Here is a 26,928-nt window from a genome sequence, read left to right on the forward strand (position 1 = left end):
ATTTGAAGTTCTAAGGGCTAAGCTGGGAGTATCCAAGAAAAATCTCAAGGAGGAGTGTTAGAAAATGAGATTTTCTAGATAGTTTTTTTAGTCTAATAGTGTTCTCTTTTAAATATTATGTTTGGTTCGTAAAGGAAGGGTAATCCTTGTTTTATGGAATTTGTTTTGTAAGTGGTTGGATAGGTATAGACTCTACTTACTTTTTGAAAAAGCTTATATAGCTATATGTATTCAAGCCTTATGTAAGATGTCATATGAATGTAAAATCTGTTGCAAAACCTTATTTTTTCTTATCTGTTTAAAAATCTAACATTTAAATGCTATGAAAAACACAGTCCATCCATCTACACAAGTGGTCTACCAGGACAATCCAGACGTAAACTTTGTCAAGTCTAACCACTTCTCCCATGCCATTGTTGTCATGGGTGAGACAGCCTACGCAGAGATGTCTGGCGATAGTGCAAACCTTACAATAGCTGAACCTGGTCCGAGCACCATATCCAATGTCTGTGGGGTTGTGAAGTGTGTGGTAGTTGTCATTTCTGGGCGTCCAGTTGTGATGGAGCAGTATCTTGCAAATATAGACAAGTGAAGGCCAAGGTGTTGCCGATGTTCTGTTTGATGACTATGGATTCACAAGCAAACTCATGCGCACTTGGTTCAAGTCAGTTGATAAGCTTCCCACCATGAATGTTGGTGATCCACATTATGATCCTTTGTTTCCTTTTGGATTTGGTCTCACTACTGAGCCTCTTGAGCTAAAATTCACCATTGGGCCCGGACCATTAACTCCCTCACTCTCCCAATATCCCTACAAACTCCCAATAAATGGCTCCTACACCACCTGGAGATGATCGGTAAACTTCACTTCTATTAAAAAAAAAAATTCACCAATGGGTTCGGACCATTAACTCCCTCACCCTCCCAACTCCCAATAAATGGCTCCTATCCCAATCCGTCTGAATTAATTACTGAATCTACTCAATAAAAAAATAGATTTGTCTAATCCCAGGGGAAATCCCTAATTAATGAAGTGGAAGGGTCATCCCCTCTCTCCTCCTAAAAAGGCTTTAATGGTAGCGCATCCTAACCTCTCTCCTTACCAAAGCTTCTCATACTCTGAGGAAAATAATCATCACTCCGGTTCAGTTGAAGTGACCATGGCCATCGCATCAACAAAGCCCTCAATTACTATTAGTAGTAATGAACAAAGGCAACTTCTAACTCCTGTAGGAAACAACACTCCTAACCTACAGCCCAGAAATGGCAAACAACTTCCCATTTTCCCAGCAACCTCAGATCCCTTCGATAACACTCACAACGGCACCGCTTTCTCCAGTCGTGGTTGGAGCTAGCTCTACAAGACAGATGCATCACCTTATAGGTGAATATCGGAGGGAGACAATTTTATCTGCTACTTCGGCACCTAGCCTTCCTAGCCCAAATAATCAAGGAAGGGACGAACCACGCGATAGAGGGACTAGGAACCCAGATATGGATGGAGACACTAAGGCAGACCCAACAAGAGGGCAACATCAATATGATATCCATGCAGGAGATGGTCGGTTAAACTTCACTTCTATTAGTTGTGAGTGTTTTTCAAGTGATTTGTATATATATAGATGAGTAGATGTGTATTAGTAAGTAAGAGAGGCAATGTAACAGTGATATGTGAAGCTAAAAATATTTAGATCTAGTTTTCCCTCTCTATTTTTCTCTCCCTCTTCTTCTTCTCTTTCTGTAAACATACTCCCATTAACGAAGTTATCATCTTCCTCTTCTTTATTCCAGTAAGCAGTTACTCCAACTTTTACTCTTCCATCATTTATTTTTTTCAGAGCCCATTTTCAAGGACCATTAAATAGCCATCTCTCTCTTCTTTTTTTAAAATTCCTAATTTTGGTTGTTTTTCTATTCGAAGTCTCTCCCAGCCGGTCTTCTACTTTTACGACAAGAATTTGCATGTGTGTTATCCGTCACTCATGAAGAGTTTATGCAACAAAATAGTTCTTGCAGGAAGATATAGTCATTATGGCCTTTGTGTATCACTCATATTTATATGTACTGTCAAAAGGTTTAAAAATCAACTTCTTAATGAAGTAATGGACCAACCTTTTTGTTTTAATCTTGTACCTTTACCTTTCTATCTCTTGGCAAAATTAAAGCTTTAATTTCTCCATTCTATTCTCTATTTTTCTCACTCTTAAATCCTTTATGGGGAATGATTTTTCGTTGTTACTTTCATTCGATTATAACTTCTTGCATGATACATATGCCACTAAAAAAGCAAATAGACTACTGTTTCATAGAGAAAAAGTAGAAGCTTCTTACTTCTAGCTAGACATGAGATATTTGTAAATTGCAACCATAACTAATAATGTCGGCAATCTTAACATTTAAATCATGTGTTGCATGCGAAATATTGAAGTAAAATGGAAGGAAACATGGCTAACTGCACATTCGGGTATATTGGAAATACAAAATTAAAATTGTTCGAACATATACCCCTACCGTCAGAAATGACCCAGAAATACCGTTTTGGTCTAACGGGAGTGGAAAGATTAATTTTTTAAAATTTTTAATTTTTTTAAAAATATTTTTTGAATTTATTACTTTGATGGTCAAATTATTTATTCACTCATTTTCTTGTAAAATTTATCATAGATTTGGCTTCAACACCTTAGATTTTGGTAAGACACATACATGTGGCTTCAGCCAAAGTGATAACAGAACAACTTGGACTCTAATTCAGTAGGGCTATTGAATCTTAGCACCATCTTTTTTAGTGGAATTAGTTAAAGACGCGTTTAAAGTATTGGTTAAAAATGGGTGACAGTGTGAGAGTTTACCCAAGGGTGACATCAAGAGTATAATAACATAGACTCATCTTCTATTTTTTTGATGAAAAGGTAGAGATTTTTTTTTGTAAGTTACCAAGAAGGTACCAAAAGAAGTGCATCAGATAAAGGAACATCCTTCTATATAATGAAAGAGAGCAAGAGATCTGATAGTGAAGCTTTTTCATTAGCAAAGTATAAAGTAGCTCGAAATGGAGTAAACTGGGAAGGTGAATGAAATAGGCTTTGGTAGCATCAGTCTTGGATAGTTGGATATTGCCTGGCTACTTCTATAAACGTTAGACCATATCTTTCTGGTTTCCAGAACAGTTGCAACTTATGCACTGTTTGAAGAATGGTCTACAAAGCTGTGCACGTAAAGATTAATGCGACATTTGAATTTATTTTAGAGATCATGCTCGATGATCGTCAAAAATTGTAAATTAGAATTAGCATTTCTTGTAGCATAGACTGAACAAGCTCTCATACATATATATATAGACAAATACAGGAACTACCATTTTAAATGCTGTGAAAAACACAGTCCATCCACCTACACAAGTGGTCTACCAGGATAATCCAGACGTAAACTTTGTCAAGTCCAACCACTTCTCCTATGCCATTGTTGTCATGGGTGAGATACCCTACGCAGAGATGTTTGGTGATAGTGCAAACCTTACAATAGCTGACCCTGGTACGAGCATCATATTCAATGTCTGTGGGGTTGTGAAGTGTGTGGTAGTTGTCATTTCTGGGCGTCCAGTTGTGATGGAGCCATATGTTGCAAATATAGACGCCCTCGTGGCTGCTTGGCTTCCGGGAATTGAAGGACAAGGTATTGCTGATGTTCTGTTTGGTGACTATGGATTCACTGGCAAACTCACGCGCACTTGGTTCAAGTCAGTTGATAAGCTTCGCATGAATGTTGGTGATCCACATTACTATCCTTTGTTTCCTTTTGGATTTGGTCTCACTATTGAGCCTCTTGAGCTAAAATTCACCAATAGGCCCGGAGCATTAACTCCCTCACTCTCCCAACATCCCAGCCAACTTCCAATAAATGGCTCCTACCCCATCTCCTATACACCACCTGGAGATGACCCGTTAAACTTCACTTCTATTAAAAAAAAATCAAAAACAAGAAAAAAGATAATTCATCATTGAGCCCGGACCAGTAAGTCCTGCACCGTACCAAAATCCCAACCAACTCCCAATAAATGACTCCTATCTCAGTCCAGCTGAATTAATTACTGAATCTACTCAACAAAAAAATGGATTTATCTAATCTCGGGGGAAATCCCCAATTAATGAAATGGAAGGGTCATCCCCTCTCTCTCCTCCCAAAACGGCTTCAATGGTCGCACACCCTAACCTCTCTCCCTACCAAAGCTTCTTATACTCTGAGGAAAATAATCATCACGCTAATTCAGTTGTAGTGACCATGGTCGCCGCATCAACAAAGCCCTCAATTACTATTAGTAGTAATGAACAGAGGTAGCTTTTAACCCCTGTAGGAAACAACACTCCTAATCTAAAGCTCAGAAATGGCAAACAACTTCCCATCTTCCCAGCAACCACAGATCCCTTCGATAACACTCATAACAGCACCGCTTCCTCCAGTCGTGGTTGGATCTAGCTCTGCAAGAAAGATGCATCACCTTAAATGTGAATATCAGAGGAAGACAAGTCTCTCTGCTACTTCGGCACCCAGCCTTCCCGACCCAAAAAATCAAGAAAGTGATGAACCACGCGATAGAGGGACTGGGAACCTAGATATGGATGTAGTCGCTAAGGCAGACCCAACAAGCGAGAAACATCAAAATGATGTCCGAGATGGACTGTTAAACTTCACTTCTATTAAAAAAAAGAAAAAAGAAAATTCACCAATGGGCCCGGACTATTAACTCCCTCACCCTCCCAACATCCCAACCAACTCCCAATAAATGACTCCTACCCCATCTCCTACACCACTTGGAGATGGCCGGTTAAACTTCACTTTGATTAAAAAACATGAAAAAAGTAATTTAAAGAAAATTCACCAATGGGGCCAGAGCATTAACTCCCTCACCCTCCCAACATCCTGGCCAACTCCCAATAGATGGCTCCTACCCCAATCCGGCAGAATTAGTTAGTGAATCTACTAAAAAAAATGGATTTGGCAAATCTCCAATTAATGAAGTGGAAGGGTCATCCCCTCTCTCCTCCCAAAGAGGATTCAATGGTAGCACGTCCTAGCCCCTCTCCCTACCAAAGCTTCTCATACTCGGAGGAAAATAATCATCGCGCCATTTTAGTTGAAGTGACCATGGTCGTCCCATAAACAAATCCCTCAATTACTATTAGAAGTAGTGAACAAAAGCAACTTCTAACTCTTGTAGAAACATCACTCCTACCCTAAAGCCCAAAAATGGGAAACAACTTCCCATATTCCCAGCAACCACAGATCCCTAAAATAACACTCACAATGGCACCACTTCCCCGTGTTGTGGGTTGAGCTATCACTGAAAAAAATATGTATCACCTTACATGTGAATACCAAAAGGAAAAAAGTCTCTCTACTACTTTGGCACCTAGCCTTCCTAGCCCCAATAATCAACGAAGGGATGGACCACGCGATAGAGGGATTGGGAACCTAGATATAGATGGAGAGACTAAGGCAGACCCAAGAAGCACTCAACATCAATATGATGTCTATGTGGAAGATGGTCGGTTAAACTTCACTTTTATTAAAAAAAGACGAAAAAAAAGGAAAAAAAAGAAAATTCACCAATGGACCCGGACCATTAATTCCCTCACCCTCCCAACATCCCAACACACTCCCAATAAATGGTTCATGCCCCATCTCTTACACCACCTGGAGATGGCCGATTAAACTTCACTTCTATTAAAAAAAAAAGAAAAAAAAAAGAAAAAAATTCACCAATGGGGCCGGATCATTAACTCCCTCACCCTCCCAACATCATAACCAACTCCCAATAAATGGCTCCTACACCAATCTGGCTGAATTAATTACTGAATCTACTTAACAAAAAAATGGATTTGTTAAATCTCGGGGGAAATCTCCAATTAATGAAGTGGAAGGGCCATCCCCTCTCTCTCCTACCAAAGAGGTTTTAATGGTAGCGCATCCTGAAACCTTTCCCTACCAAAGCTTCTCATACTTTGAAGAAAATAATTATTACACTGGTTCAGTTGAAGTGACCATGGCCATCGCATCAACAAAGCCCTTAATTACTATTAGTACTAATGAACAGAGGCAACTTCTAACTCCTATAGGAAACAACACTTCCAACCCAAAGCCTAGTAACGGGAAACAATTTCCCATCTTCCTAGCAACTACAGATCCCTCGAGTAACACTCACAACGGCACCGCTTCCTCTAATCATAATCAATCACAGGTTGATATAGATGCAAATACAATGTCAGATAATTGTGATGCATGTCTGTCCTATGATACACATCTGCTGATCACCACAGATTGGAACTCATGGGGGCCTCACATAGACCATGTATCCACCGAAAAAGACCTCGGCCAATATCTGCCGGAAGAGACCTCGACCATAATATCCATCAAAAAAGACCTTGGCCGCCGGAAGAAACCTTGGCAAATCACCTCGACCGGTAGAAACCTCGATCCCAATATCCAGTATGTCACGCCCCAGGAGGGTACCCTAGACGTAACCGGCACTCAGGAACCATTTCTGGCTCCCAAGCGAACCACATAGCCTGATCACACATCCGTTCATTCATTCATTCAGCGGAAATTTTAAAAATAAAGAATAAATTAGCGGGCAACTCAAATCACCCATCCAACTCAAAGAATAAAGGCCATGGGCCGATAGATCAACTAAAATATTTGTCATTTAAAAGTAGTTTGACAAGAATAACTCAAGGATAAAAATACTCAATCGACTCATCACTATCTAGTCTATGAAGCCTCTATCACTACTATCTAATTGGTGCCAATGACAAGTTCATGGCTACCTCAAATAAAAATGGAAAGGGCTAACTCGATGCAAGATTACATAAGCGGTGTCCTCCGAATGTAGGGGAGGACTCACCAATACGCTGAGTGTGTATAGATCCTCAATGGTGCTCCTATTAACGATCTCTTAAACCTGCCTCTGCATCATGAAACGATGCAGGTCCAAATGGACGTCAGTACGTGGAATGTACGAGTATGTAATATGGCAGAATAAAACATACCTCAAGGAAGAATAACATTGGATCAACTATCTCGAATCAGAAAGGTAGGAGAGACTCACATAAGACGTCATAAGTCTAAAGTAAGAATATATTTCTAGACAAGGACCAATCACACATCATAAAATCCAATCCAATCATACACGATACAGTTCAATCAAATCATATATTATCCGATTCAATCCAATCGTATACCATCGGTTCAACCCGGTCATATACGATCCGATCCAATCCAATCATATATCCTTCCATTCATCCCAATCAACCTATCATCTAATCCAATCCATTCCAATTGTACACTATCAAATCACAATTCATCTAATCAAATCCGATCAATGCAATCAACTCACAATCAACTCAAAGGGCTCAACTCAATAAATATGCAAATTAAGTAATGCAATGTCTTACAATTCAACTCAATCATCTACAATCACAATCAAACCAATCAGATCAAGCACAATCCATTCAATTGGGAGTTTCTCTAACCGACAACCATCACCATATGAGCGAGTGATAGTACAACAAGCCGACGTTGTTGCCGCGTCCGTTCATACCTTGCCAGGGTATGAACGCATCAACCAATCATGGATCCGTCAATCAATCAAGTCCTATCATTTCAGGACAATAAATTAGGGAAACATCCGACACGGTACAATCCCCTCCTACGTTTGGCGACGTAGTTTATTGGTTCGAGTATGGACTATACTCTTACCCAATTCGGTGCTCGATACTCCTCCCAAGACTCAATATGCTCATATCTATCAAATGAGTAAAATACTCAAAATGTTCATTGAGTCTCATCGGACTCTTTTCAAAACTCAATCAAATCTGGCCTCATTGGACGTTCTTTCAAATCGACTCATCTCAAATCATCAAACTCTTCTCTTTAAAATCTATACAATCTCAAAAATCGTCATTTTAAAGTAAAAATACTCAACTCACTTATACTCAAAATACTCATGTTCAAAATAATTAAAAGACTTCTCAAACTCAACTCATGCTTAAACTCTTTTCAAATCATAGATGAAATAATTACTCTTTAAACTCAAAATAGTATATAAATAGTTTATGCAAAAATAGTTTCAAAATCGTTTATTTTCAAAATGCTCATGAGACTCCAACCACATCAAATTTGGCAAATCACATATCACATAATCACATTATACTCCAATCCACTTCATCACATAACATCCTCATCAATATACCTCTACATCAATTATTCTACACATATTAAATAAGCACCATTCACGTCATCACTCACATCGTCATCAAAACATCATCATCACATCATCATCATATATTATCATTTATATCATCATCAAACATTATCATCACATCATTGTCAAGTATCATCATCACATCAATCATCAAACCTCTACTCCCAATCCTTATTTTAGTCCTATGTTCATTTTATAGAAGCAAAAGGACATTCTTAACTATCTAATTCATTCTTTTTATTCCAATCAATACATATATACACGAAGCCATCCACCTCAATTCAAGACAAATTATGACCAAAGAAATCTCATCTTGGGTTCATGTGAATGAAACATGAATTCATACTCTCAACAAAACTCAACTCAATAATATCGTCAACATCTATATACAAAGCTACATTTATAATCAATAATATGAAAGATAACTACTTAGTAACTCAAATCATTAAAAACATCAATCAACTAATAGTACTTAAAAACCTTCTATAGTTTAGGAAAACTTTCAAGGAAACCTTCTTAGAAGGTTCAACTCTTTCACAACTCCTATTCAACACATTTATGGGCATATGGAAGAACTAAATCCATATTTTAGGTTAGCCTTACATACCTTGTTTGAAGACTTTGAAGAAAACCTTGTGTTGGGTCTTCAATGGAGAACTCAAATCTTGAAGCTCTTGGACCCTTCTTGTTAGAAATGGAGAAGAAGAGTAGAGAGAAGGGAGAGGAGTTCTTAGGGCTTTTTAGAGAGAGAGTGAGGGCTGAAAAATGGTCCCAAAACGTTCAAGGATAGGGTATATATAATTAGGGAAAAAGTCCAATTTGTCCCTCTTCAAAAATCTGAAAAATGGGCAAAAATCTTGCTGGCGCTATAGTGGCGCGTCGCGCCACTGCAGCGCCAAGCCAAAATAGGCTTAAAAACCTGCACACCTAATAGTGGCGCGTCGCACCAAGCCCCAAACTACTGAGGCTGTTTTCTGGCGCTATAGTGGCGTGGGGCGCCACTGGAGCGCCAAGCCTAATTTCGCCCAGGCCTGAAATTTTCCTGCAGTACTAGTCTGTAGTAAAATGGCCATAACGTTTGCCTCCGAACTCCAAAAATTGCAATCTTGGTGGAGTTGGAAAGAAGACTCAAAGACCTTTAATGTGGTAGGTTGTGGGCCACCCAGTTCTTTATATACAAGGAGATATGGTCGTTTGAAGTTTACCCTTAAACTAACTCGTCCGAAAACTTAATCAATTTGAGTTCTTTGGACTCGACTTGGTGTTAGATTAGAGATCCCTTATGACACCTAAACACATCTAACACACTTCAAATACTTAGGAATTAATCCTAACTCATGTGCAGAATTACAAGTCCTCCGGTCCGGGTCTACCCACACGGGAAGAAATGTTCGAATTTTAGCAAAACAAATTTTGGGGGGTGTTACAATATCTCCCCCTTGGGATCATTTGTCCTCGAATGATGAGTAAACCAATAGTGGACTCGAGGCACGAATAGGAATCGAGACTCAATCAAATCAACCAATCGACCACATCAAACAATCTAGACAATCAACTATTTCGACTCAAGAATAGGCAAACTACTTCAAGTCAAGAATAAGAACATCACCCTCAACATTCTCATCATTAGGCACGAATAGAACATCGAAACTCTATCAACCGAATCATTCCAACCTCTAGATCGTCAATTGTAGAACTCCAATTCATGAGCGACATTCCTAATCCTCTTCACAATTTCATAAGGTCAATATATCGGTGTCCAAACTTCCCCTCCTTTCCAAGCCTCATTACGCCCTTCATGAACCTCCAATCTTTCCCCCAAATGCAATCGTTAGCCTACTACCATCACTCTCACAGTGACAATCATACTCTCAAGCTTATCACTCTAACTACCTCACTCTCATCTAAGAATTCTAGGTCTTACCTTACTACTTCTACCTTCATTATTGTATGAGCTCTCACCCAGAGACATACTAACATACTCTTACCTATCTATCGCTCATCACAAGGTCTCATCTCACTCCTCCTCCACACATCTATCCTCAACTAGACAAGTACAACACAACTATCACAATCGGGAAGCACTCACTCTCCCTCATCTACTCTTACTCAACTCCATCTACTATCATCTTGGCCAACTCATCACTATCAAAAGCTCAAGACTTACTTTGGATCATTACCCTATCATCTCCCCCTTAGCTTAAAGGCATCAACTAAAGGATACTAACTAGTCACCCCCAAAGCAACTCATAAAATTAGAGCCTCATTCAAATCTATACTATTTCATATACACATCCTAAGCCTCTTCTTATAAAATGACTTAGCCTCAACTCACTATTTACATTTGAGGGTCACATACACCTCCATTCATAGCACACATTTCTCTCAAGTTAATATCTTAATCTCTCACATACGTCGTGTCAAACCTACCAAATCAAATCTTAAAACTAGCACTATCACAATCATCCATTACATCTCGTTACTCACCTCATAAATACTTCACCCTAATTGTAGGACTCAATCAACCACCTTTCACACTATTTGAGTTCTACTCCTCTAACTCCCTCTTTCTAACTCTACAATCATCCCATCAACCATAGGTCTCCATGCCTCGGATCACACTTCATCGGATGGTGACACTTATCACTTAGATACGCAACTTCCCCCTCGAAGGTAACATTTAAATCAAGATATAGGGACAAGATTCTAGAATACATCTCGCTCTGACTCAACGCACGATTCATTTGAATGAGAGTGCATTCTTTCAATCAATAGAGTTAAGCACATTAATCGGCTCCTCTCAAGCCTTGTGCAGTCTCTTCATCTCCTCAAAACTTTATCTTAACTCACCAATAAGAATCTTATATCTACTATTTCAACTACCTTGAGTATGGGGAGTAGTCAAATGGATTTGAGAAACGCACGAACTAGAAGGGAACATTCATAGAGTTAAACTCTATCGCACGAATCTAGAATATGAAAGAAGGGAAACAATTCCTAATGTCCTATAGCCTCCTGATTATAAGTGTGGTGCACAACACACCCATAAGCAAGACTCTACTAGACACGACTTCATAGACTCCCTAGGACACTTGAACTCTGTGCTCTGATACCATGTTTGTCACGCCCCGGGAGGGTACCCTAGACGTAACCGGCACTCAGGAACCATTTCTGGCTCCCAAGCGAACCACATAGCCTGATCACACATCCGTTCATTCATTCATTCAGCGGAAATTTTAAAAATAAAGAATAAATTAGCGGGCAACTCAAATCACCCATCCAACTCAAAGAATAAAGGCCATGGGCCGATAGATCAACTAAAATATTTGTCATTTAAAAGTAGTTTGACAGGAAAAACTCAAGGATAAAAATACTCAATCGACTCATCACTATCTAGTCTATGAAGCCTCTATCACTACTATCTAATTGGTGCCAATGACAAGTTCATGGCTACCTCAAATAAAAATGGAAAGGGCTGACTCGATGCAAGATTACATAAGCGGTGTCCTCCGAATGTAGGGGAGGACCCACCAATACGCTGAGTGTGTATAGATCCTCAATGGTGCTCCTATTAACGATCTCTTAAACCTGCCTCTGCATCATGAAACGATGCAGGTCCAAATGGACGTCAGTACGTGGAATGTACGAGTATGTAATATGGCAGAATAAAACATACCTCAAGGAAGAATAACATCGGATCAACTATCTCGAATCAGAAAGGTAGGAGAGACTCACATAAGACGTCATAAGTCTAAAGTAAGAATACATTTCTAGACAAGGACCAATCACACATCATAAAATCCAATCCAATCATACACGATACAGTTCAATCAAATCATATATTATCCGATTCAATCCAATCGTATACCATCGGTTCAACTCGGTCATATACGATCCGATCCAATCCAATCATATATCCTTCCATTCATCCCAATCAACCTATCATCTAATCCAATCCATTCCAATTGTACACTATTAAATCACAATTCATCTAATCAAATCCGATCAATGCAATCAACTCACAATTAACTCAAAGGGCTCAACTCAATAAATATGCAAATTAAGTAATGCAATGTCTTACAATTCAACTCAATCATCTACAATCACAATCAAACCAATCAGATCAAGCACAATCCATTCAATTGGGAGTTTCTCTAACCGACAACCATCACCATATGAGCGAGTGATAGTACAACAAGCCGACGTTATTGCCGCGTCCGTTCATACCTTGCCAGGGTATGAACGCATCAACTAATCATGGATCCGTCAATCAATCAAGTCCTATTATTTCAGGACAATAAATTAGGGAAACATCCGACACGGTACAATCCCCTCCTACGTTTGGCGACGTAGTTTATTGGTTCGAGTATGGACTATACTCTTACCCAATTCGGTGCTCGATACTCCTCCCAAGACTCAATATGCTCATATCTATCAAATGAGTAAAATACTCAAAATGTTCATTCAGTCTCATCGGACTCTTTTCAAAACTCAATCAAATCTGGCCTCATTGGACGTTCTTTCAAATCGACTCATCTCAAATCATCAAACTCTTCTCTTTAAAATCTATACAATCTCAAAAATCGTCATTTTAAAGTAAAAATACTCAACTCACTTATACTCAAAATACTCATGTTCAAAATAATTAAAAGACTTCTCAAACTCAACTCATGCTTAAACTCTTTTCAAATCATAGATGAAATAATTACTCTTTAAACTCAAAATAGTATATAAATAGTTTATGCAAAAATAGTTTCAAAATCGTTTATTTTCAAAATGCTCATGAGACTCCAACCACATCAAATTTGGCAAATCACATATCACATAATCACATTATACTCCAATCCACTTCATCACATAACATCCTCATCAATATACCTCTACATCAATTATTCTACACATATTAAATAAGCACCATTCACGTCATCACTCACATCGTCATCAAAACATCATCATCACATCATCATCATATATTATCATTTATATCATCATCAAACATTATCATCACATCATTGTCAAGTATCATCATCACATCAATCATCAAACCTCTACTCCCAATCCTTATTTTAGTCCTATGTTCATTTTATAGAAGCAAAAGGACATTCTTAACTATCTAATTCATTCTTTTTATTCCAATCAATACATATATACACGAAGCCATCCACCTCAATTCAAGACAAATTATGACCAAAGAAATCTCATCTTGGGTTCATGTGAATGAAACATGAATTCATACTCTCAACAAAACTCAACTCAATAATATCGTCAACATCTATATACAAAGCTACATTTATAATCAATAATATGAAAGATAACTACTTAGTAACTCAAATCATTAAAAACATCAATCAACTAATAGTACTTAAAAACCTTCTATAGTTTAGGAAAACTTTCAAGGAAACCTTCTTAGAAGGTTCAACTCTTTCACAACTCCTATTCAACACATTTATGGGCATATGGAAGAACTAAATCCATATTTTAGGTTAGCCTTACATACCTTGTTTGAAGACTTTGAAGAAAACCTTGTGTTGGGTCTTCAATGGAGAACTCAAATCTTGAAGCTCTTGGACCCTTCTTGTTAGAAATGGAGAAGAAGAGTAGAGAGAAGGGAGAGGAGTTCTTAGGGCTTTTTAGAGAGAGAGTGAGGGCTGAAAAATGGTCCCAAAACGTTCAAGGATAGGGTATATATAATTAGGGAAAAAGTCCAATTTGTCCCTCTTCAAAAATCTGAAAAATGGGCAAAAATCTTGCTGGCGCTATAGTGGCGCGTCGCGCCACTGCAGCGCCAAGCCAAAATAGGCTTAAAAACCTGCACACCTAATAGTGGCGCGTCGCACCAAGCCCCAAACTACTGAGGCTGTTTTCTGGCGCTATAGTGGCGTGGGGCGCCACTGGAGCGCCAAGCCTAATTTCGCCCAGGCCTGAAATTTTCCTGCAGTACTAGTCTGTAGTAAAATGGCCATAACGTTTGCCTCCGAACTCCAAAAATTGCAATCTTGGTGGAGTTGGAAAGAAGACTCAAAGACCTTTAATGTGGTAGGTTGTGGGCCACCCAGTTCTTTATATACAAGGAGATATGGTCGTTTGAAGTTTACCCTTAAACTAACTCGTCCGAAAACTTAATCAATTTGAGTTCTTTGGACTCGACTTGGTGTTAGATTAGAGATCCCTTATGACACCTAAACACATCTAACACACTTCAAATACTTAGGAATTAATCCTAACTCATGTGCAGAATTACAAGTCCTCCGGTCCGGGTCTACCCACACGGGAAGAAATGTTCGAATTTTAGCAAAACAAATTTTGGGGGGTGTTACAATATCTCCCCCTTGGGATCATTTGTCCTCGAATGATGAGTAAACCAATAGTGGACTCGAGGCACGAATAGGAATCGAGACTCAATCAAATCAACCAATCGACCACATCAAACAATCTAGACAATCAACTATTTCGACTCAAGAATAGGCAAACTACTTCAAGTCAAGAATAAGAACATCACCCTCAACATTCTCATCATTAGGCACGAATAGAACATCGAAACTCTATCAACCGAATCATTCCAACCTCTAGATCGTCAATTGTAGAACTCCAATTCATGAGCGACATTCCTAATCCTCTTCACAATTTCATAAGGTCAATATATCGGTGTCCAAACTTCCCCTCCTTTCCAAGCCTCATTACGCCCTTCATGAACCTCCAATCTTTCCCCCAAATGCAATCGTTAGCCTACTACCATCACTCTCACAGTGACAATCATACTCTCAAGCTTATCACTCTAACTACCTCACTCTCATCTAAGAATTCTAGGTCTTACCTTACTACTTCTACCTTCATTATTGTATGAGCTCTCACCCAGAGACATACTAACATACTCTTACCTATCTATCGCTCATCACAAGGTCTCATCTCACTCCTCCTCCACACATCTATCCTCAACTAGACAAGTACAACACAACTATCACAATCGGGAAGCACTCACTCTCCCTCATCTACTCTTACTCAACTCCATCTACTATCATCTTGGCCAACTCATCACTATCAAAAGCTCAAGACTTACTTTGGATCATTACCCTATCATCTCCCCCTTAGCTTAAAGGCATCAACTAAAGGATACTAACTAGTCACCCCCAAAGCAACTCATAAAATTAGAGCCTCATTCAAATCTATACTATTTCATATACACATCCTAAGCCTCTTCTTATAAAATGACTTAGCCTCAACTCACTATTTACATTTGAGGGTCACATACACCTCCATTCATAGCACACATTTCTCTCAAGTTAATATCTTAATCTCTCACATACGTCGTGTCAAACCTACCAAATCAAATCTTAAAACTAGCACTATCACAATCATCCATTACATCTCGTTACTCACCTCATAAATACTTCACCCTAATTGTAGGACTCAATCAACCACCTTTCACACTATTTGAGTTCTACTCCTCTAACTCCCTCTTTCTAACTCTACAATCATCCCATCAACCATAGGTCTCCATGCCTCGGATCACACTTCATCGGATGGTGACACTTATCACTTAGATACGCAACTTCCCCCTCGAAGGTAACATTTAAATCAAGATATAGGGACAAGATTCTAGAATACATCTCGCTCTGACTCAACGCACGATTCATTTGAATGAGAGTGCATTCTTTCAATCAATAGAGTTAAGCACATTAATCGGCTCCTCTCAAGCCTTGTGCAGTCTCTTCATCTCCTCAAAACTTTATCTTAACTCACCAATAAGAATCTTATATCTACTATTTCAACTACCTTGAGTATGGGGAGTAGTCAAATGGATTTGAGCAACGCACGAACTAGAAGGGAACATTCATAGAGTTAAACTCTATCGCACGAATCTAGAATATGAAAGAAGGGAAACAATTCCTAATGTCCTATAGCCTCCTGATTATAAGTGTGGTGCACAACACACCCATAAGCAAGACTCTACTAGACACGACTTCATAGACTCCCTAGGACACTTGAACTCTGTGCTCTGATACCATGTTTGTCACGCCCCGGGAGGGTACCCTAGACGTAACCGGCACTCAGGAACCATTTCTGGCTCCCAAGCGAACCACATAGCCTGATCACACATCCGTTCATTCATTCATTCAGCGGAAATTTTAAAAATAAAGAATAAATTAGCGGGCAACTCAAATCACCCATCCAACTCAAAGAATAAAGGCCATGGGCCGATAGATCAACTAAAATATTTGTCATTTAAAAGTAGTTTGACAGGAAAAACTCAAGGATAAAAATACTCAATCGACTCATCACTATCTAGTCTATGAAGCCTCTATCACTACTATCTAATTGGTGCCAATGACAAGTTCATGGCTACCTCAAATAAAAATGGAAAGGGCTGACTCGATGCAAGATTACATAAGCGGTGTCCTCCGAATGTAGGGGAGGACCCACCAATACGCTGAGTGTGTATAGATCCTCAATGGTGCTCCTATTAACGATCTCTTAAACCTGCCTCTGCATCATGAAACGATGCAGGTCCAAATGGACGTCAGTACGTGGAATGTACGAGTATGTAATATGGCAGAATAAAACATACCTCAAGGAAGAATAACATCGGATCAACTATCTCGAATCAGAAAGGTAGGAGAGACTCACATAAGACGTCATAAGTCTAAAGTAAGAATACATTTCTAGACAAGGACCAATCACACATCATAAAATCCAATCCAATCATACACGATACAGTTCAATCAAATCATATATTATCCGATTCAATCCAATCGTATACCATCGGTTCAACTCGGTCATATACGATCCGATCCAATCCAATCATATATCCTTCCATTCATCCCAATCAACCTATCATCTAATCCAATCCATTCCAATTGTACACTATTAAATCACAATTCATCTAATCAAATCCGATCAATGCAATCAACTCACAATTAACTCAAAGGGCTCAACTCAATAAATATGCAAATTAAGTAATGCAATGTCTTACAATTCAACTCAATCATCTACAATCACAATCAAACCAATCAGATCAAGCACAATCCATTCAATTGGGAGTTTCTCTAACCGACAACCATCACCATATGAGCGAGTGATAGTACAACAAGCCGACGTTATTGCCGCGTCCGTTCATACCTTGCCAGGGTATGAACGCATCAACTAATCATGGATCCGTCAATCAATCAAGTCCTATTATTTCAGGACAATAAATTAGGGAAACATCCGACACGGTACAATCCCCTCCTACGTTTGGCGACGTAGTTTATTGGTTCGAGTATGGACTATACTCTTACCCAATTCGGTGCTCGATACTCCTCCCAAGACTCAATATGCTCATATCTATCAAATGAGTAAAATACTCAAAATGTTCATTGAGTCTCATCGGACTCTTTTCAAAACTCAATCAAATCTGGCCTCATTGGACGTTCTTTCAAATTGACTCATCTCAAATCATCAAACTCTTCTCTTTAAAATCTATACAATCTCAAAAATCGTCATTTTAAAGTAAAAATACTCAACTCACTTATACTCAAAATACTCATGTTCAAAATAATTAAAAGACTTCTCAAACTCAACTCATGCTTAAACTCTTTTCAAATCATAGATGAAATAATTACTCTTTAAACTCAAAATAGTATATAAATAGTTTATGCAAAAATAGTTTCAAAATCGTTTATTTTCAAAATGCTCATGAGACTCCAACCACATCAAATTTGGCAAATCACATATCACATAATCACATTAGACTCCAATCCACTTCATCACATAACATCCTCATCAATATACCTCTACATCAATTATTCTACACATATTAAATAAGCACCATTCACGTCATCACTCACATCGTCATCAAAACATCATCATCACATCATCATCATATATTATCATTTACATCATCATCAAACATTATCATCACATCATTGTCAAGTATCATCATCACATCAATCATCAAACCTCTACTCCCAATCCTTATTTTAGTCCTATGTTCATTTTATAGAAGCAAAAGGACATTCTTAACTATCTAATTCATTCTTTTTATTCCAATCAATACATATATACACGAAGCCATCCACCTCAATTCAAGACAAATTATGACCAAAGAAATCTCATCTTGGGTTCATGTGAATGAAACATGAATCCATACTCTCAACAAAACTCAACTCAATAATATCGTCAACATCTATATACAAAGCTACATTTATAATCAATAATATGAAAGATAACTACTTAGTAACTCAAATCATTAAAAACATCAATCAACTAATAGTACTTAAAAACCTTCTATAGTTTAGGAAAACTTTCAAGGAAACCTTCTTAGAAGGTTCAACTCTTTCACAACTCCTATTCAACACATTTATGGGCATATAGAAGAACTAAATCCATATTTTAGGTTAGCCTTACATACCTTGTTTGAAGACTTTGAAGAAAACCTTGTGTTGGGTCTTCAATGGAGAACTCAAATCTTGAAGCTCTTGGACCCTTCTTGTTAGAAATGGAGAAGAAGAGTAGAGAGAAGGGAGAGGAGTTCTTAGGGCTTTTTAGAGAGAGAGTGAGGGCTGAAAAATGGTCCCAAAACGTTCAAGGATAGGGTATATATAATTAGGGAAAAAGTCCAATTTGTCCCTCTTCAAAAATCTGAAAAATGGGCAAAAATCTTGCTGGCGCTATAGTGGCGCGTCGCGCCACTGCAGCGCCAAGCCAAAATAGGCTTAAAAACCTGCACACCTAATAGTGGCGCGTCGCGCCAAACCCCAAACTACTGAGGCTATTTTCTGGCGCTATAGTGGCGTGGGGCGCCACTGGAGCGCCAAGCCTAATTTCGCCCAGGCCTGAAATTTTCCTGCAGTACTAGTCTGTAGTAAAATGGCCATAACGTTTGACTCCGAACTCCAAAAATTGCAATCTTGGTGGCGTTGGAAAGAAGACTCAAAGACCTTTAATTTGGTAGGTTGTGGGACACCCAGTTCTTTATATAAAAGGAGATATGGTCGTTTGAAGTTGACCCTTAAACTAACTCGTCCGAAAACTTAATCAATTTGAGTTCTTTGGACTCGACTTGGTGTTAGAGATCCCTTATGACCCCTAAACACATCTAACACACTTCAAATACTTAGGAATTAATCCTAACTCATGTGCAGAATTACAAGTCCTCCGGTCCGGGTCTACCCACACGGGAAGAAATGTTCGAATTTTAGCAAAACAAATTTTGGGGGGTGTTACATAGTACATCACTCACATCATTTCTCAGCGGTCACAGATAGAACATATGCACAAGTAATGAGTGAAACAGGATAAATATTCACATAAGATATCATATATTCCACAATCACAAAATAGATCAATTCCTCGTAATTCACAATACTTAGACAATTATCCCTATTCAGATTCTACTATCACACTTCAACTCATATAATTCAATTCAATTTAAGGACCCAACACACCCTAATCCCCTCACATAGGAAAATACAAGGTTCAACATACTTAACAAATGTTAGAATTCCACTTGTCTTAGCCAAAAGTCACGAACAATCTGAAATCAAAGCTTTTAACCTCGGATGATACTCCATATCACCACAATCTAATCAAATATAGACTCACAATCACATTTAGAAACTATTGACACTAAAATCAAGCAATTTGGGTGAAAAGGGTAAAATGGTCAAAAATCCCATATCGGAAATCAAACTCGGAATCTGATTATTTCCTTAAGTAATCAGGAATCTAGTGGTGAAAATCATTTCAAAAATGAGGTTAAAATGAGTTCAAAATCCCTATTTCTCCTTCAAAAGTTCATGTTCAAGAAAATCCAAAATCTCCAATTTGAAATCCACAATTCGAAGTTAAAATACGAAATTATTCGATGGAATTTAAGGAAAAGTGTTAGAAATACATTACCCAATGGTTTTGTCGTGAAAAATCTCTAAGAAATCGTTTAAACCGATCTTGGAATGTTAAAAATTGTGAAAATACCTTAAACCTCGTCTAAACCCCTTCAGATGTCGCTTAAGCGACTGGACCTTCATTTTAATGGAGGTTCGCTTTCGCGAACCCCGCCTAAGTAAGTCCCTTCACTTAAGCGATGGGTCTCTCTTATGTGAAGGTTCTATTTAGCAAACTTGGTTCGGTTAAGCGGACCTTGCAACAATACCAGTAAAATAAGCTGTCACAACCCAAGCCTCCGATCGAACCCTCGAGATTTGATTGGAACCCCGTATACACATACCATATATGCAACCCTATTAAATTTAACGTTCTAGACTCAATGGAATCATCGGAATTTGAATTTGATGGCTCCTTGACCCGTAATACGATAAGTAGAAATTAAACTAGTTTCGACACTTGAAATACCCAAAATACCCTCAGGACCTCTTAAAATTATAACGAAGCCATTTCTATCGTAAGAATCACATCCCAAGACCATTGGAACCATTAAAAATCCAATCCGAGCACTCGAACCTCAAATGTTGACAAAAGTCAAACTTGGATCAAACTTTAACTCAATTTCCAACTTCGGACCTAAATTCCACGTTTCAACTCCAAATCTGATTCCGACAACTCTCTTAGACCAATTTCCAAATTCTGGAGCTGATGGAATGGACGAAATTCCATTCTGAGACTCGAAACTCCAAGTGACTTTGAAACTCAAATTTTGACTACTTAAGCCTTTAAAACACATTTCTCAAGCAAAATCTCATTTTTTCATAAGATTTCCCAAAAACTAACTTTCACACCCAATGTAAAGTGACTCAGGGAAACTAATGTGAAAGGTAAAATGATAATTTTATCAAAATGTCAAAAATAAACTTCAGGGTCATTACACAACTTCTCCAAGTCTTGGTTGGAGCTAGTACTGCAAGATAGATGCATCACCTTACAGGTGAATATCGGAGGGAGACAAGTCTCTCTACTACTTCGGCACCCAACCTTCTTATCCCAAATAATCAAGGAAGGGATAGACCACGCGATAGAAGGATTAGGAACCCAGATATAGATGAAGACACTAAGGCAGACCCAACAAGCGAGCAACATCAATATGATGTCTATGCAGGAGATGGACGGTTAAACTTCAGTTCTATTAAAAAAAAAGAAAAAAAGAAAAAAGAAAATTCACCAATGGGCCCATACCATTAACTCCCACACCCTCCCAACATCCCAACCAACTCCCAATTAATGACTCCTACTCATCTCCTAAACCACTTGGAGATGGCCGGTTAAACTTAACTTCTATTTAAAAAATGAAAAAAAAAATCACCAATGGTCCCGGGCCATTTACTCATTCACCCTCCCAACATCCCAATTAACTCTCAATAAATGGCTGCTATCCCAATCAGGCTGATTAATTACTGAATCTACTCAACAAAAAAATGGATTTGACAAATCTCGGGGGAAATCCCCAATTAATGAAGTGGAAGGGTCATCCCCTCTCTCTCCTCCCAAAGAGGCTTCAATGGTAGCGTTTCCTAACCCCTCTCCCTACCAAAGCTTCTCATACTCTGAGGAAAATAATCATCACGTCGGTTCAGTTGAAGTGATCGTGGTCGTCGCATCAACAAAGCCCTCAATTCCATAGGAATTAAGTTATGGAAAATTTCATGGGAATCAAATTATGGAATATTTCTTTGGAGTTAAATATAGAAAGTTTTGAAAAAAATTTATTCCTACAAATTATGGAAAAACTATAGTTGGAACCAAATTATGGTAAGTTTCTATTGAAAAAAATTATGGAAAATTTGCCTTGGACTCAATTATGGAAAGGTTTGAAAAGCTTCCTACGAAAAAAATATATCTACTTCACAATACTTCAAACATTTTCTTTGAAGATTCGACAAGTCGAGCACCCCCAACAAGGCTCAAAGTAGGTGGCATTTTTAGACAATGAAATTTTATAGATAAATCCATATTATGTTTTTGATTAATCCTTAAATTCATGATATATTGACCAAGTCAAATTATTGAATAATAAAGTTGGATCAATATTTATGTTAAATTATATGACTTAAATGAAGTTCAAATTATATTTGGGTCAGTCAGCGAAGTTGACAAGACGAACCCAACTCATGCTCTTCTAATCCAAGGTCTTGTAAAATTACTTGAAGTCCAAAATAAACCAAAAAACCCCAGCGCACACATATATAAAGGGGTGTTCATTAGAGTAGAAAGAAAGACAGATGAAGAACAAGAAGAAACACATAAAAAAGCTCTGCTCTTCAGTGGTGGTCCCAAGTCTTCCGCATACAGAAGTCTTCATCTCTAAGTTGTGAGCCGCAAATTTCAAGACCTCTGCGATTGTTATCAAAGCTTGGCTCTGCATTCGTAGTAAAGTTCCAACAAGTATTCCGTCGGTTCAAGAACAAACCAAAACTCTTGAGTTGACAATCTTGGGTAGAAAAATCAGAGGATTATGTCTTTTCATTAGCTTTTATAAAGATTGTAATTTTCACATAAATTCTTGATATAAATATCAATATTTGTTGCTGTTTTTCTTTCTTGATTACTATTTTTCAGGAACGAAACTTAGTCGCATACAAGGAGTATATGTGAGCCACTTTTATAATAATAAAGGATATATGTGAACCACTTTTGAACGAGGAGTATATCAGTTTTAAATTGTAAAGTTTAGGAGTATATCATGCTTTTTTTTCACTATTAAATTTAGAACCCAGTTATTAACACTTAAAGTAGTAATTTCAAAACCCATAAAATTGGTTGCTCCTCCCTTAACTAGAGGTCTCGGGTTCGAGCCTGGGTGAGGAAAAATTCTTGGTAGGAAGCGCTTCCCACGAATGGGGCCCTACGCGATGTGAACCAGAATAGTCAGGTCCAATACGGGTAACGAAAAACGAGTGGGAAAACAAAAAAATCATAAGATTGAAATGTAACACCCCTCAAAAATTTTCCCCTAGAATTCAAACCCTTCTTGTATACGGGTAGGGTCGAACTCGAGTATTGAGGAGCGTATGCATGAGTTGAAATGATTCTTTGAGAATTTGAGCAGCGTTAGAGGTGAGGTGGGGTCATGAAGGACCCCTAGGATCAAATTAAATCTAAAAGATTCATCGTGGCTAAGTTTGGGTAGGAGTTCGCATAAGGGGTCGACTTCTAACGACCCTATCTTTTGAAAGACGTCAATCTGGGTGGCCCATGACCCACCAAATCAAAGTTCGTTGATTCTTCTTTCCAACGCCACCAAGAATGAAACTTTTAGAGTTTGAAGTAGAAAGGTATGACGATCCTAAGATGAACTAGCACAATAGAGATTTTCAAGCCTAGGTTGCAATTATTGGAAAACTGGGCTTGGTGCCGCAGTGGTGTGACGCGCCACTATCGCGCCAGAAATATGCCTCAGTAGTTTGGGCTCTGGCGCGGTGCGCCACTAAAAGTTGTGCAGGGTTTTTCAGGCCAAATTCCCAGAACTCAGAACAATGGCCTTGGCGTTGTAAGGGCGCGACGCGCCACTATCGCGCCAGAAACATGCCTCAGTAGTTTGGTCTCTGGCGCGGATTACAAGCCCACCTCATGCTAATTACACTTATTCAGTATTAGCTGGAATTTTAGCAGGAATTGACATGGTTGGTTTGTTATGTTTGATCTCGAATCATTTTTATCAACATGATAGTTTTAGTTACTCTATACGATTGTTTCATCTATGCTGCAGGTTATGATTCCAGTGAATTATGCAGAATTTATTGGTAATCTGACTCGACTAGTGAAAGATAATATCATTCCCATGAGCAGAATTGATGATGCTGTAAAGCGGATATTGAGAGTTAAGTTTACCATGGGTCTCTTTGAGAACCCACTGGCTGACCTAAGCTTGGTAAACCAACTTGGTAGCCAGGTAACTTTGATATTCAGAAACTGTTTCAATTCTTGGGATCTAGGTCTGTTATGTGTGATCTATGATGCTTCAACGCCTCTCTGCAGGAGCATCGAGAGTTGGCAAGGGAAGCAGTAAGGAAATCACTTGTCCTTTTGAAGAATGGCAAGAGCACTAGTCGTCCATTACTTCCCATTCCAAAGAAAGCACCAAAGATACTTGTAGCTGGAACTCATGCTGACAATTTGGGTTACCAATGTGGAGGCTGGACAATACATTGGCAGGGCGTCGCAGGCAATGATTTAATAGTTGGTATGTCTTCTCATGTCCTATAGTTTCCACTTCACCACAAGTGACATTTTTGGGCCCTCTTTTGGTAAGGAATCTGCTATTTCTCTAGATAGCAGAAACATGCCTTTTCAGGTTTTACTAATTCCATTTTTTCGTGGGAGATTAATTGTTGGACCTGATAATATGACAATTCTTTTACATGACAATAAATAGAAGTTAAACTGATAATTGTTGGACCTGATAATATGACAACTCAAATGTAGCATTATTCTACATTTGGCAGGAACCACCATTTTAAGCGCTATCAAGAAAACTGTAGATCCGTCCACGCAAGTAGTGTACCAGCAGAATCCTGATGCAAACTTTATGAAGTCAAACGAATTCGACTATGCCATTGTTGTAGTAGGTGAATTCACATATGCAGAGTGGCATGGTGACAGCTCAAATCTTACAATACCAGAACCTGGTCCTAGCACTGTTAACAATGTCTGTGGGGCTGTGAAATGTGTTGTAGTTGTCATCTCTGGTCGTCCAGTCGTGCTAGAACCTTACGTCGATAAAATAGATGCACTCATCGCTGCTTGGCTTCCGGGGACTGAAGGCCAAGGTGTTGCAGATGCTTTATTTGGTGACTATGGTTTCACTGGTAAACTTGCTTGGACTTGGTTCAAGTCAGTTGACCAGCTTCCTATGAACGTAGGTGATGACCACTACAATCCCCTCTTTCCCTTTGGATTTGGACTCACAACTCAGCCAGTGAAGATGAATTAATAGACAGTATTGATACTATAGTGTACTTGCAAGAAAAGCTAGTAAGTTATTATCATTAATAAAACTGGAAGAAAGAGCAGAAGGCAAGAAAATTGTATTGAGGGCTTCCCTTTGAATATATATTATTATTATTATTAATTGCTATTAATTACGATTTTGATGGGTTGTTACTGCTACAAAAGTATTTGTAGGGTGGTCATGTCTCTTTAAATTTGAGAGTACTTGAGAAAAAAGATATATCAAAGGACGAAATATAATTTCCCAAAGAAACAACAAGGTTTTAGAAAATACAATGCTTAAAATTTCTACAAATGGGGTGGGTCTTAATGCTACATCATTTTCCTTTATTTTGTAATCTACTAGAAACTAACCAGTATTAGTATTAAACATGTTGAAAACTATGTAGACTCATTCAAGTAAACTGAATACATGGGAAATCCCCTAATGAATTTATCGATAATACAGATATTAGTTCACCTGGGAACTCTTGAGGACTTGGTTTAAGGCTATCCATGACTGTTGGAGATCCACACTATGATCTACTAACTCCGCACCCCCTACCAAATCCCTCCCTTGAGATTACTACAATAAGCAAGTAAGCAAGAACCTATTGCTTCTAGATAGAGATGGATCTGAGAAGACAATGACAATGATGATATGTATTTCCTAGTTCTTATTTCAATTCTATTTAGTTGATGTGTCTTTAAAAAAAGGACATGCTCTTTCTGTAGCACCCAACAATTTCGATTGATCTTATATGTAGTACTGTACAAAGTACTCCAAGATTTGAAGTTCTCTGCATTTATTTTACATGAATCTGTTGAATTTGCTTTTAGTTATGCACTAGTTTTTCGTAAAATAAGTTGTTTAGTTTAAGATAAATTTTAATTTTGAATTTTAGTTAGGTTGTTGAGATATTTTAGGTTGTTTTAAATTTCAAATTATGTTGATTATGTGTTTTATGTTGGCTATTTAAAGCCCCTCACTAATAAAATTATTGAAAATTATTTCAATCCATTGAGAGTCATTTTAACTTCTTTTTTGTGCCTCATCTTTTAAAAAACCCAACAGAATCAAGAAGTTAATTGAGTAAAAAGATAATTCACAAGTACCCCTCAACTATAAATGAAATCGCTAGGACACACCTTAACTATACATGAGTCCTATTACCCCTCCTGAATTATTTTAAAGTGTAATAAACACACCCCAAAACCTATATAATCACTCACATGAAGGGAGGTGCTTTACACTCGTCTCCACATCATCCTTACGTCAGTGCCACATCACTAAATCGACAGATCTAAAAAAATCAAAAAATCTATGTCATTTAATCCCTCCTCCTCCATTACTATCACTACACCCACCATAACCACTAAACCCACTATTTCCACCATTAAAACTTAGTCGCATACATGGAGTATATATGAGCCACTTTTATAATAATAAAGGATATATGTGAACCACTTTTGAACAAGGAGTATATCGGTTTTAAATTGTAAAGTTTAGGCGTATATCATGCTTTTTTTTCAATATTAAATTTAGAACCCAGTTATTCACACTTAAAGTAGTAATTTCGAAACCCATAAAATTGGTTTCTCGTTCCTTAACTAGAGGTCTCGGGTTCGAGCCTGGGTGAGAAAAAATTCTTAGTAGGAAGCGTTTCCCACGAATGGGCCCCTACACGACGCGAACCAGAATGGTCAGGCTCCAATACGGGTAACGGAAACCGAGTGGGAGAACAAAAAAAATCATAAGATTGAAATCCTTACTCGCCTCTACCAAGTACCCGTAGCCACTATAATCTTTGGCA

At 38.3% G+C, this 26,928-nt stretch overlaps 2 protein-coding genes across 2 annotated transcripts; both read left to right on the forward strand.

The window, feature by feature from the left end:
* Nucleotides 1–1,263: 1,263 nt before the first annotated feature.
* LOC129900166 (uncharacterized) lies at nt 1,264–4,001 on the forward strand. The gene is made up of 4 exons (XM_055975106.1): nt 1,264–1,588; nt 2,942–3,067; nt 3,163–3,213; nt 3,349–4,001. Exons 1-4 carry the CDS (start codon nt 1,264–1,266, stop codon nt 3,999–4,001), a joined length of 1,155 nt encoding a protein of 384 aa, XP_055831081.1.
* A 2,039-nt stretch (nt 4,002–6,040) lies between these two features.
* LOC129900167 (uncharacterized) lies at nt 6,041–25,266 on the forward strand. Its single transcript, XM_055975107.1, has 5 exons — nt 6,041–6,278; nt 23,723–23,808; nt 23,895–24,077; nt 24,164–24,368; nt 24,631–25,266. The coding sequence occupies exons 1-5, from the start codon at nt 6,041–6,043 to the stop codon at nt 25,116–25,118; spliced, it is 1,200 nt and encodes a 399-aa protein (XP_055831082.1). The 3' UTR covers nt 25,119–25,266.
* Nucleotides 25,267–26,928: the final 1,662 nt, after the last annotated feature.

The sequence above is a fragment of the Solanum dulcamara genome, chromosome 8 (genome assembly GCF_947179165.1).
Source record: "Solanum dulcamara chromosome 8, daSolDulc1.2, whole genome shotgun sequence".
Taxonomy (NCBI): Eukaryota; Viridiplantae; Streptophyta; class Magnoliopsida; order Solanales; family Solanaceae; genus Solanum; species Solanum dulcamara.

What these genes read in the sequence shown, in the direction of transcription:
- LOC129900166 (XM_055975106.1), top strand. Translation starts at nt 1,264, where the DNA reads ATGGCAAACAACTTCCCATTTTCCCAGCAACCTCAGATCCCTTCGATA. An exon ending in AAACTTCACTTCTATTAGTT is followed by an intron (nt 1,589 to 2,941) that starts GTGAGTGTTTTT and finishes GTTACCAAGAAG; the next exon opens with GTACCAAAAGAAGTGCATCA. An exon ending in TGGTCTACAAAGCTGTGCAC is followed by an intron (nt 3,214 to 3,348) that starts GTAAAGATTAAT and finishes AGACAAATACAG; the next exon opens with GAACTACCATTTTAAATGCT.
- LOC129900167 (XM_055975107.1), top strand. Translation starts at nt 6,041, where the DNA reads ATGGCCATCGCATCAACAAAGCCCTTAATTACTATTAGTACTAATGAA. An exon ending in GTCAGATAATTGTGATGCAT is followed by an intron (nt 6,279 to 23,722) that starts GTCTGTCCTATG and finishes ATGCCTCAGTAG; the next exon opens with TTTGGTCTCTGGCGCGGATT. An exon ending in TTTTAGCAGGAATTGACATG is followed by an intron (nt 23,809 to 23,894) that starts GTTGGTTTGTTA and finishes TCTATGCTGCAG; the next exon opens with GTTATGATTCCAGTGAATTA.